Source organism: Agelaius phoeniceus, chromosome 3 (genome assembly GCF_051311805.1).
Source record: "Agelaius phoeniceus isolate bAgePho1 chromosome 3, bAgePho1.hap1, whole genome shotgun sequence".
NCBI classification, from domain to species: Eukaryota; Metazoa; Chordata; class Aves; order Passeriformes; family Icteridae; genus Agelaius; species Agelaius phoeniceus.
In genome coordinates this window covers 88720027-88733646 of record NC_135267.1, presented here as the reverse complement: position 1 = coordinate 88733646, position 13620 = coordinate 88720027, and the positions used below count along the sequence as shown (strand labels likewise).

At 43.9% G+C, this 13620-nt stretch overlaps 1 protein-coding gene across 1 annotated transcript; it reads right to left on the bottom strand.

Annotated features, from left to right (window-relative positions):
• On the bottom strand, nt 1-13099 carry CALM2 (calmodulin 2). Its single transcript, XM_054628997.2, has 6 exons — nt 12945-13099; nt 8690-8720; nt 3537-3680; nt 3353-3459; nt 2350-2485; nt 1-914 (listed from the first exon to the last, which is right to left on the bottom strand). Exons 1-6 carry the CDS (start codon nt 12945-12947, stop codon nt 886-888), a joined length of 450 nt encoding a protein of 149 aa, XP_054484972.1. The 5' UTR covers nt 12948-13099; the 3' UTR covers nt 1-885.
• Between the last annotated feature and the right edge of the window lie 521 nt (nt 13100-13620).

Genomic DNA, 13620 nt, shown 5'->3' with positions numbered 1-13620 from the left:
TATGGGTAAATTGTAATTTTTTATTGGAAAACAAATATACAACTTGGAATGGATTTGAGGCAAATCGTGCCATAAGCAGATTTTTTTGAAAATAAGTGGCTAAACAAAGTTTAAAAAGCATAGTAACAAGAGGAGAAAATGTTTTCTGGCACAGGACCAGCAGTACAAAAAAACCTTGTGTACGAGTACCTGGATAAATCACCCGTTTTGCATTAGTGCAACTTAAGTTTCATATTGTTGACTGTCAATCGTCTACAACGTTAAGACTCCACATTTCAACAACATGTTACAGGTATGGCCACAAACAAGTTACTGTGAAGTAAGCTAGGAGAATGACTTTTACAGTGCATTAGCCATATGATAAATGCTATTCACTTCATTTTATCCTGCAGTTAAGCTGCAAGAGTCCTTATCCTCCCATCACAGAAAGGGGTAAAAGCTCCTATAGGAAAAACTCCTATGTACTCGAGAACTAGAACCAGTATGTTGCTTTAACTAAGGATCAGCTAATGCACGGTAAACCCTGGCTTACTTTATGTAACTTGTCACACTAGTCATACCTAAGTTTCCTAGAGAAAGCTACTTTTTAATAGACAATCCAGATGTTCCCTCAGTTAACCAACTTCATCTAACTTTAGATGTGCAGAAGGGCTTAAATATCCAGAGTAAGCCACATGCAACATTTGTTACTTAGATCAATTTTCCAAAAATCAGAACAATGACAGTAAGATAAAGGAGAAAAACATGGAGGAATGGCCTTCTAATTACTATACATGCATAATCTTTTGACAGTAAGGGAAAAACCTTTTACAGATAAGTTACAAACAGAGAAAAGGCAAATAAACAATTTTGTACAAGAAATTTAACACATTCTGTACAACGTCTTCACTTCGCTGTCATCATTTGTACAAACTCTGTAAAAGGAAAGAGTTGCATAGGTTATTTGAAGGAAAAAAATCTGAATTGCAAGATCTGAGAAGTGGCCTTACTAGTGCTGAACATTATTTCAAAACTGCATTTTCAGTTACATTCAAAAAAGCATCTTCAAGACAGTCCTCTTTCCCAGTAATCACACCTAAACTCCTCCTATTTTTAATGGCAAAAGGTCTTTATTTTTCCATAAAAGTTGGTCCCTCAGTGAACTGGAGAACAGCCTTACTTCCAAGATAAAACATTACAGGGTCCTACACCCACAGACTTACAGATGGGGACAAGAGATCCAAGAATGACTAAAAAATCCCTACAAATCACACTGAAGTGACAATCAACTAAGTAACTGTACAGGCAAACTTTGTGTTGGTTTGAACTTTTATTTTCCAGAGTGGAATAGTTAAGCCTTACTATTTCATTTTGCCTGGCTGGCTTTAACCAACTGATTCAATGCTTAGTCATAAACTATTTCAAGTTAGAACCCACAAAATAGGATTCTACATTCATCTTGCTGACACATAGTTTCAGGTACAATAATGACAGGAAACCCAGAACCTAAAAGTTTGGAGTTAACTGGTTGCTCAAGTTTTGAAAGAGCAACTGGAAACAACAGGGACACAGACACTCTCCAGTGCCAGTCTCTGAACAGCCTAGTCAAACAGAGATGAAGCAGCCTTGTACATAAAAATTACTTTTCACTCACAGATGTCTGTGTACCCTTAGGCCACAATGAAAAAGGCCTCAAAGGGAAGGCATACCTACACCTCAGAAACAGCACAGTATTATCTGAAAGTACCCTAGATATTTTCTGTAACATATTCAAAAAGTCAAAAACAAGCTTAGTGTGTCTCAGCTGCAAACTGTCTAAAGGAACTCCTGCTTGCATGACTTCATTTACAGTTCAATGTCAGGAAGAAATAGAAAGAAATTACTGTCGTAGCTGATTTACGTAAATGTATTTAAAGTATCTTCTGAAGATCTTGGAATTTCTGCATGTTTTAGAGGCTTCCCCTTTTGATCAGCAAGTAATTTTAAAAGCATTGATGACAAATGAGTGACATCCTACAGTCAGGTCAACATGCATTAGTTAACAGAACAGTATGAACAGTACATTAACATCTCTTGATAACTTGCTTATTCTAATGGTCATTAGACCTCATTGGATTTACAAAGTCAATTCTTACCCTGTACAACCAAATAGCCCTTTTTTGCCTTTGGCACAAAGGCAGCAATAACACTTAGACTCATTGAGAGGTACACAATGTACATACTAATTGAAGATTAGCTTAAAGGAACACTGTGTGTTCAGATGAACTTGTCTGAACACTGCCCTACTTAAACAAGGGGTGGCTAACAGCACCCGCACAAGAACAAGCATGACAAGTGCTACACAAAAAGAATCAATTAACAACTCCTTACCTTCATAGTTTACTTGACCATCACCATCAATGTCTGCTTCCCTAATCATTTCATCAACTTCTTCATCTGTTAGCTTCTCCCCCAGATTTGTCATCACATGACGGAGTTCTGCAGCACTAATGTAACCATTACCATCCTGGGAGGAGAAAAAGGAACACTGGAATATACTTGCCTAAGGCCTAATGACTTAACTATAACTTAAGAACATTGCAGAGCAAATTGAGCATTAAGTAGTTAACACAGCCTTAACCACCAGCATTTGCACAAGCTACATGAGAGCTGTAAGCATATCTCCAGCATTGTCCAATGTCTTTGGGCATTGTAATATTATCTTATAGCCTTTGACTGTCCTATTCTGACATTTTTAAACCATGAACAATGCAATCAGCACCTTCTGCAACTTCTTAGGTGATGGATGCCTATTAAATCACGTGACTGTGGTTCAAGTGGTGATTTCTTAGAACAGAAGCTACTTATCTGATTTGCCTGTTTCATGGGAGTCCAGCATAAAGCCACAAGGACTTCAGAGATAACTTGTACATATCCCAGTATAGTTGGGACACTGAATATTGAAGTGCTGGTGTACACTAACTTAACTGATGTGTTCCTCCCCAAACCCCAAGGCACTTCACATCATGTTTTCAGCTCCAAGGTGCATCTTAAGTAAGCTGAGTAACTTTAGATTCTTTTAGCAATTTATGTAGTCTTTGCTAAATAAAAGACTTACAACAGTAACATTTTAAATACTTGAAACAATTTCCTGCCAGTCATCTGGAAGTATTTCAGTATCACAGCAAGCAGTACTTTAAATTGTGTCACTTATTACTATCCTGACAACTCATCTGACTTTCCCATACCACCAGAGTAGACTGAGCTTTAGGGTGACTGGCCAGCCTAGAGGCTCTGTGACAGGACTGCAGATACCCCTCAGGTCTGTGAGAAAGCACATTACAAGCAGACCAAGTTTTCTTAACAGAAATATTCCAGGTAGACATTACAGTACCTTGTCAAAGACGCGGAACGCTTCTCTAATTTCTTCTTCACTATCTGTATCTTTCATTTTTCTTGCCATCATTGTCAGAAACTCTGGAAAGTCAATTGTGCCATTGCCTGAAAGGTTGAAAAATCTTTGTTAGAAAAACATGGTTTAGGCACTTTATTGAATTACTTATCAGTAAAGTTCTTACCATCAGCATCTACTTCATTGATCATATCCTGTAGCTCTGCTTCTGTGGGGTTCTGACCAAGTGATCTCATCACTGTCCCCAACTCCTTTGTAGTTATAGTACCATCACCATCCTTGTCAAATAGTGAAAAAGCTTCTTTGAATTCTGTACCAAAAAAAAAAGTTAATCCCTTAAGCTTTGAAATGTTAACAATCAAAAAATTCACTGCTACTGATTGCTGCAAGTTACAAAATTTGATTTCAATCTTAGAAAACTTTGGTATACTGCTCAGTCTGCTATAATTGCAATGGCAATATGGCAACATCAGCATCTGAAAACACACCCATCAGTCTACTGATGAACCACATGTTGACCTAAATTACGATGGAAGGTCATCCATTTCCAAAAGACTCAGATGTTTGTTACTGTCTATCTTGAATAAGGGCTCCTAATATGGAGCTGAAATAGCTGTCTGCAACTACAATGATCCACATCCCTGGTAGGAATTGCATCTCAAAATAAACCAATATGGAATTGCTATGAGAAAATTGAAAATGGTACTTTAAAGGTACATATGCTGCAGCTTAACAGCACTTTTATTACTAATAGAGGAGATGAGTCAACGGAAAAAGGTATTATCAGACCAAACTACACCCAAGTTTCTCAATATAAACCACTTCCGCTGGACACAGATGTCTGAACATTGTATGCTACCACAATTGTTCCAGGAGGAAAGCCACTGGAGTCTTCATTCTGAAAAGCTGCTCACAAAACTGCTCCAGCCCTACTGGATCCTGAAACAGCCTTCACAGAAATGTTTCTGACTAATTCTAAGACTCCTTTGCCGTGTTTCAACACTACCTCTTAACCCCCTACAATGGCTGTACTGTAGCCAGGAACACTAATACAAGCATAACATGTTTAATTGTCCAGTCCAAAAATGGAGTTGGTTTTAATCCATGCCATCTGTCTTTGGCCACAGACCTTAAACTAGCTCACTGGACTGTGGAAGCTCACACACACATGACAGTTAAGCATGAGCATCTTGTCTATTCCCTTGCAGACTTCAGTCCCCTGCACAGCTTTTGAGCCACCTGAGAGATCATGGCTCTGGACAACCTGTCAGCTCAAGGGTACTCCTGCATCAGAAGTATTTCCAATCATTGTTTTTTTCAATATTTCCATGCAGCCAGCTTTCCAGATGGTGGGTTTCCCAGACCAGAATTAGTCACAGTAAAAGTTGTGTTCTCACATGACCTCAATGAAGCCTTTACTTCATACTCTGAAACTCTTGAGGTGAGTACAAGCTGGCAAGTATTAAAAGTTCAACTATAAAGATAGGTTTTTATAGTTCATGAATGCAGCTACAATACCAGAGTCCCACAGCCAAACCCCACAGAGGGGAAAAAACCCCACTACTCTTCTACATTTAAGTCTGCAGTGTCCCAACAGCCAACCCCCCCTGTTTAGCCCATGAGAATCAGAGCAAGGCTACCACAGAACCAGTAGAAACAGTTTCAAGACAATATGTAAAAATCACAAAGCAGAAACAAGTAGATACAACCTATACCTGCAATTCCTTCCAAAGGGTCTTTGGGGGGCTAGTTTCAGTTATCTTGGAGGCAACAAACATATTTCTTAGGGCTAAGCTCCTATACCAGGGAAGAAATGCTTTTGGTTCAATCCTAGTAGAGACATTCACAGTCTATCATGGAAGAACCTCAAAAAGGGAAAGCTGCATCCTCATGAAGAGTCAAGTGCTCGAGAGTTATTCAAAACGTTTACCTGTTAACCACTTCATCCTTCATGTGAAAGCCAACCATCACTAACCTAAAGCACACTTCACAGCACTTCACTGACTCTACTTAGAAAGGGCAACACTTCATTCATATACAAAACTCAAAGACTTGCTTCCTGTAAAATGGGCATTTTAGTGGTGTATTCTCAACACTCGGTAGGAACCATTCCAAGGACAACTCTACCCTTCTTTTACTCGAAGTTGCAATAGGTTAAGAAGCAACCAGCTATAAATCATCAAGAAAATACAGCAAGTTGAAGATTAGCAGCATATTCCTGCTTGAAATGCTGAATCAAGTTAAGAATACCATTAAAGTACCTCTCTAACCACTTCCAGGAACCACCTCCAGTAATTAGAACAAAGGAGTGACAACATACACAGATGCAATTAGACTTGAACAAGAACAACCTGGCATAGGCTTTGGAGGATTTGCAGCCATGGCTAGTGAAGGATAACGAAATACTGAAGTTTAGTGAGCAACTCAATTCTGGCATCCTGCAACATAAGGTTATAAAACAGATACCATGCACACTTAAACACCTTGATTCCATACAGCATGTAAAGCAAATCCTCTTTATTCCACACCAAACTGCAAATGAAAACTCTCTGCTAAGGCTACAAGGTTTCAGCTTTCCACCCACCCTTCTGAAAGCATCCTGCATCCTGAGAAAGACTGCTTCCAGGCCCCATGAAAGACATGCTGATCCAACAATGTGAACTCTAAGAACCTAGCTCAGAATGTTCTTTTAACCAACCATAAGTTCTGAGGCATCTGTGCACCACATCACTTTTCCAAATGAAGTGGCAGCCTTCGGTGACCTAACATGTTCAGTGAACCAGGACTGCCATATCCACTGCTCCACAGTTTAGCCAGCTATGTCTGGAACTTTCATAGGAGAATGTCAATTGTTCTCTTCACAGCTACCAGGACCTTAACATTTAAACATGTCTACTTCTACAAATTTTCAATCTCTGTTGTGGCCAAATCCCCAACAGAGAACCACAGCACACTAAAGAAACAAGACAGTGAACACCATACATAGGCCTGCTTGCACACAGAGCCCATTTAGAACTCTGGAGTCCAGGGAAGGATAGCTCACTTGACCAGTTGGCTTTGGGACAAAAGCATCTTCAGGCTGCTCTGCCATCTGACCACCCAGGTAGTCCTGACCCCATTACCTTTGTAACACAACACTTATCCAAAGGGAGAGCCACTTGACTTAGCAACTTCAATTCTTGCTGAATGAAACTGCAGCCACTATGACCATTCTGTAGCTAATTGGCTTTCAGTATCAGTCTCTCACATAAACAAAATCTGGAAAGGTTTTCATCCCTACCTACAATGACAAGAAGCTTCAGTCTGATACGATCAGCATGTTCCACAGGAAATGCCATCTGGAACCTTTAACAACTGCACTGTGATGCTTCACAGCAGAGGGGGAAGAATTTAAGTCCTGGGGAAGCAGCTGCTTTAAGTACTCTGGTTTTCTGTTTTAGGAATGGCAATGTAAATGTCACCTCTGCCTTGGAGTACCATTTCCTCTGTCTGCCTTCAAACCAAACACTATGGATCCCCAGGGAAGCTCAGTTAGAGTGGTGGTGCCTCAAGTTCTTGTAGCCAATCTCTGTAAAACATTTAAACTGCACCTCTAAGAGTCTTCCCATGCAAAACCACTGGCCTCTAACAGCAAAACTAAGCAGATGCAACCTTTCCTAAGCAGTACTGAGAATGATTCCTTCACACACCACCAGTGGGCTTATGTCTTCACAACTGAGGTTCGTGGCTTACTTGCAAATACATTTGCTTAACAAAACATCACAGCTGCCCAGCAAGTGGCAGGCCTTTTTACACTGGCTACTAAGATATACTTGTAATCCTTCCATGCAGTTGAGAGCCTCTATTCCTGTATGACAGGCTCATCAATATTTACTTTTGCCTCAGAGGAGTACATGATCATTACTGAATAGCTAAAGTTTACACTAATCCCAAGGTAGTGTTAATAAACTTCCTGATTATATTCCATAATTAGCTACATCAACTAATAAAGCTTTGACAATTAACAACTGGAACAATGAACCATTATTGGAAAGACAGCAGTGACAACTGATAAAGCCTGCTCTAACTAAACTGATCACAAAACCCTTATGCTATGTAGGCCAGTTTTCAAAAAAAAAAAAACAAAACCAAACTGAAGTTGAACTAAATTTGGCTTGTGCTTACTTGAAAGACACTACCATGGCAACAAGTAAATAGACTAAGGACTTTCCACAAAACCATAATTAGTCTCCTTTGAGTAAAACAAGCCTCTAAAGACTAAAAGCTACAGAAGAATGTTCTTAACACTTCAGATTTGGCAATTATGGCAAAAACAAACCAGCTCATAACAACACTTCTGTTTAATACAGTGTCTTCAAGAGCTACACCATAACTAAACAGGAGTATCTCAGAGGCTGTTCTTTGTATGCTTGACCTGGCACTACGAGCTCAGCAGAACCCTAACATCCTCTAAAGCAATTTCACATGACAGTTATGCACACAAGGCTCTCCAGTATTAACACTATACACTTGTCAGATCAAAATCATGACATTCTTGAACATCTGTGGCAAAGCTGAATTCTGTATTACCAGCTTTGAGTCCCATCTATTACTGACGATCAGTCTACTGAGAGCAATGAGGCAGGTAAGTTTGTGCAGCCTGCATGGGTAGGACATAATAACCTAATTAATAACATAATAACCTAAGCTGTTGCCATTAGTAAATGGCTGCCAGTGCACATAACCTGTTTCTAGGGGGCCAATACCAAGACATAACATGCATATTTATTTAAGCATTTCAGAGCAAGTGCCAGACCATCAGAACAGCACACACACAACACTTGTGTCCAAGTACACAATACAGTTCCAAATATGGAATATCAAGAGTTGTCATCATGAAGCCAGTCTCTGCTGTCATCAACAAGAGCCACTCAAACATCTCTGCTGACAGGAGACAGCAAAGTAAATTATTTTTGCCTTCTGTTAAAAAAGCACTGCAGATTCCAAGCCTTCACCAGATCTGTTGTCATCCCCTGTGCCCCACTCCCCCTTTCAGTCTGCACTTGGGACATTTTGTAGTCATGAGAGAATAATTACCAGTCTACAAGCCAGAAAAGCTGTGAGGATTGTTTAACTATATTAACTACACAACTAGAATTCATTATATCCATGGTGCTTTTACAGTAGATAAGCCTTTAAAAATTAGGTGACAAATTAAAACATTCCACCATAATACTTTAGTATCTAAGAAAGCTAAATATCTTGTGTAACACAGACTGTCACTGGATTAGGAGATGTGCCAGGTCAAGTAGGAGTAGCAACACAACACGAAAACCTCACCTGCAATCTGCTCTTCTGTCAGTTGATCAGCCTGCAATAAAAGAGAATATGATTATAGCTGGAGCAAAAGTTCAAGGCAAAATAAGACAGACTTGTAGAGGTCTCTGAGTATGGTAGTTGCTCTTCAGAACTGATTTGTAGCATTCTAGAATAGTTCTAATAAAGCTTAAAAGTCATCAGGATTGCTTGCTAAGAAAGAACTGGCAGCCTTTTGTCCTCTCCAGACCCTGCAATATCCCATACACTCGAGTAATAGATTACCACGTGTATCAATCAATCAATAATCCAAGCAGTGCTAGCAAGCTCAAGGCACACAGGTCCCTTTAAAACCACAGACTGGTTTTAAAAACTCATTTACACAGCACACTACTAGCTTCAGCTTCAACATAAAACACTTTAGGTCTCAGTAATGCAACAGTAACCTCCAAATTTAAGGCAGACTAGCTAAATCAGAAAAACATACTCTCCACTAGAATTAAATCATCCCGTGATTTACATGAAACTTTATGTCCAAGACCTGGCTGTGAAAGAGAAGACACCAGCTCCAGTCCAAATGCATCATTTCAGTGGCATACAGCCTGTCTATGCTTTTTTCAGCCCATTGACTTGGTCAGCATAAGGTAACATGGACAACAGAGAAAGGTTCTGCAGTCTAAGACAACTTCTGCATCAGCTGGGTAAGCTCCCGTGTACACCTCATTCTTCTCTCTCACCAGTTTTGAATTCAATAGATTTGATAGCAATGAAAAGCATCAATCTTTCAGGCCAAACCCAAAATGAACTTTGCTCTTGAAAGAACACCAGTTTGAGGACTGTAGAAATACTCTCTCTCCCTAGGTGCTCAAATCAGCTGATTCTTCAAATTCTGGATAGCTTGAGTTGAGTTGCAGTAACAAGGTAACACACCTCCTCCTAAAGGAAACTTCCTGAACCCTTTACTGAAGCATAAACACCACTAAAATACAGAAAAGACATATTCACTGCTGAAATACACCACTGTTTTTTCAGCTTCTTTCCTGATGTGACCATTTAAGCAGCAACTTTCTTATTGCTGTAATATTGACTGAAAAATTTTCTGTCATAACTATGCCCACCAAAGTCTCACTCCACATTAGCATCTGTCAGGGAAAGACTTAGAAAAATGTGTTTACAATACCTGTCAGTTTTTACTTTGCCAATTTCAATTACATTTTTATTCTGCATGGGAACATTTACGTTCCCAGCTGCTGGTTATTCTTCCTGTAACAGAAGTGAAGGTGGCTGCTTGAGCAGTTGTACAAACGCTGAACTTTTTACAAAACCCTCTGTGCACCCAAGATAAAGGCCACACACGGGCTGGGGCTCACCTGCTTTAAGAATGAAGACCAGGCTACTGAGGAACTCCTAGAGCAGCAGACAATGGGTATTGGCAGCCACAGATTCGTCTCTGCTGCAGGAAGTATGCCCATGCAGATTCCACTTTTTGTTAAAAAAGACTGGCATGGCAGCAGTACTGCTGAGAACAATTCAAAACTAAGCTTTGGGATGGAAGTATTCTGCTGGTCCCTTCACAGAAGCCTAACAGATTTTTACCTGTCTGCAGACTATCATTAACATAGACTCATACCTTTGCATGCCATTTACATTTTAATTGTTTAAGTGAAGAGAATGTGATACATTTCCCTAAGATATTTATATCCACAGAAAACTGTAGATCAGATTTAAGCAGTAAGAACCTAGTTTATTTATTTAGGTCAATACTTGCGGGTTACCAAGTTGAGTCACATACTGTTTTATATAAACAATTTTATATGGAGACATGACATAGCAGTATGTAACTTGTTATGCATTCCCAAACTCTTCCTTCTTTAGAAATATAAACTCTTCCAGCAATTTAAGACATCTAACCACGAATTTGGATGAGCTCTGACAATACCTGTAAGAGGTGCAGTGTTTGAGAAGAGCACAAAGCTTATTAGAAGGCACAGGTATGAAGCAGTTGAAAGATAAGCGGGGAGGTGGGGCAAGGTTGAACAAACACCATCTGTACTCTGCAGTGCTGGGCTCTGCAGGCACTGCTGCGCAACAGCGGCAAAAGGCGGAGCCAGCGAGCCTGCCAGCTCCCAGCCTCCCGTGCCACCCAGGTGGAGGGCTAGCAGCCTGGAACCGCCGTGCCTGCCGCTTACAGGCCGCCGTGCCTTCCTGGAGGGGCCTCCCGGAGTTGTCGGTAAGGGTGCAGCACACGCGGGACAGCGTGCACACCTCCCCCGTGCAAGGCAGCCCGTTAAACGCCGGCTGTCAGGTGCCCGTGCTGAAGGTCTGACATGCCCTTACTGCGGCCGGGAGCCACCCGAAACCCTCATTTGATGCCATCGCAGCTTTGACGCGGCTTTCTGCGATTCACGTTGCAGCACTTGAATTTTCATTGCGATAGCTCCCATCCCCCCAGCCCCAGGCTGTGCGGAGGGCCTGACAAAGGAGCCAGAGCTCCCAGGAAAGCAGGGGAGCTGCCCTGTGCTGCCGTGTGCGCGGCCGGTTCTGTGGCACACGCAGCCTCTAGAGGTAGAGCTCCATTAGAGCCGCTATGGCTGCGGTGCAGTCACCAGGCTGGGAGCTCCTTCCTGCACAGCGCTGCCCAGCGCAGAGCTACAGCAAAGGGCAGCGCAGGTGACACCGCTTGCCCCCGAGATCGGCTCTCGGTGTGCTTCGCAGGCATCACATCTGAAGGGACAATTCTGTTCTGTTCTAACTAAAGAACGACAACCGGACTAGACTATATAGACTAAAATCAGGTTTATGGTAGGTTAGCTTGTTTTGGGAGCAAATCATTCTGTCTTATCTCGTATGGGCAACGCTGGACAGTCACAGGTTGAGCCAGTTTGGTCTGTCGGGATGAACTATAACCACATTCAAAGTGTCACTGTGCCTCCTGGACACACCCATTTTTACACAGACCTTGCTTGAAGATACTCCATTTTTGGTTCTGCACAGATGATGACTAAATGCAGTAAGTCTTTTGTTACTACATTCATTGCCGTTTTCCCCCCCCTGCTTTATGCATGGTTTGCTGTTTAAGTTCACAATTCAAGCTAAAGAATAAATTCAGGCTTCTATTCACCAAATTTCTTTGCCCGGAGACAGCATTTCAAAAACCCCCAAATTTTAAGTAGCCATCGTTCACATTAAACGTGATGAGCTGACAGTCATTTGATTCCTCAGAAGAATATAATGAATGAAAAGACAATTCCACTCTACTGCATCTTCTCTTAATGCAGAGATAGCACTAAGTGGTCAGTGGTGCTGCTTTAGCAACAGAATTGCTCCTTTTAGCGCGTTTCTCAGCATCCACTTGTTTTAATTTTAAAAAACCAACAAACGTTAAACTCGCATCCTTTAGACTGAATTTGAAACTATTCTCCGATTTTACAAAATGCGTTCTATTTCGAAGTGGATTACAATTCGCTAGTAATATTAAAAACGCAGTCCTCCGCAATGACCAAAACGGGAAGCAAAATTTCTTTAAAAAAAAAAAAAAAAAAAAGAACACAAATAGTTTCTTATCCAACAGAGCCACCAACAGCATGGCGCTACCACGGAATCGACAGGGGCTCCAACGCGAACTGACAACAGGTCTAGCGAGGAGGGCGATGGTGCAGTGAGGCACAGCCTGCCCCTCATCATCATGCTGCTCAGAAGCTGCTGGGCTCCGCAGTGCATTATTATGACCAGGCGCTGCACACCTCGCTAGCGAGCCGGACAGCTTAGGCTGCCTCATTCAGCCGCACACGCCGAGAGCAGGGAGGGAGGAAGCGATAAGAAAGCAGAGCTGGTGCCATCGTGGCAAGCTCCTTTCCCCCCTCCTCCCAAGCCTGCGGGTCCCCTCCCAGGAGAGACCGCTATCCGCCGCTCCCCCCGGCAACGCCCGGCGCCGCCTCACGGCGCTCCCGCCGACCCAGGGGCCGTTTGGATTTGAATCCACACCAACGCCCCAGGGCGGGAAAGGGACCCGGGCGGGACCCGCCGCCACCACCACTTCCTCCCACGCAAACGGCGCCTCCGAGCGGGACCCTCCGCCCCAGCCTGAGCCCGCCGGCCGCGGCGAGGGTCAGCTTCATCCCTCCCCACACCCTTCTGCCCGCGACCTCGCCCCACAGCAGCCAACCCCCCCCTCCCCCCCACCCCCCATCCGCACCGAACTCAGCCGCCCCCATCCCTCCGCTCCGCACCGCAGCAGCGCCCGCCGAACCCCGCGGCTGCCCCATGCCCAGGGACTCACCATGGTGGCCCGGCCTGGCTGCGGGGTGCGGTGGGAGCTGAGGGCTGCACGGGGCGCACGCTGCGCGACCTTCCCGTTGCACGGCTCGCCTCACACTGAGTCCTGCCCGCCCGCCGGCGGCGCCTCATAAACCGCCTCACCGCCCGGATCGCTCCGCGCCGCTCCCTCCCCCTCCCCTTCCCCCGACAGTGAAGTGGATTGCGAAACGAGTCCCGGCTCTGCGCGCTCTCCTCGCAGGGCACCCCGCACCCCGAGTGCCGCTCCTTCTGCCCCACAGCCCCGGCGCAGGAAGGAGCGAGGTGCGGGAAACTGGGGGAAGCAGCGCTTGTGAAATGGCGGGGGGAAGGGGGGCACCGAGAGAAGGGGGGCGGGGACCGGGGCTAGGGACTATTTCTCTGGGCGGAAGAGGATTTTAGGAAAAAATGCCGAGGAGTGTGGGGACTCCGTAAGGAGGGCGCTGATTGGTGGGTTCGTACCTGCAATGCGTCACTCGGACATGCACACTCTGGGCTGGGAAGGCGGGCACCCCTCCCCCCGCCCGCAGTGCGTGAGGGCCGGAGCGGCCCCGCAGCCCCGCGGAGCCGCCGCTGCTGCCGCGCCGTGCCCGGCCCCCGGCCCAGGGCGGCAGCCGGGTCCCCCGGAGCGCCTTTGCTACAGCGTTTCGAGCCACTGTCTC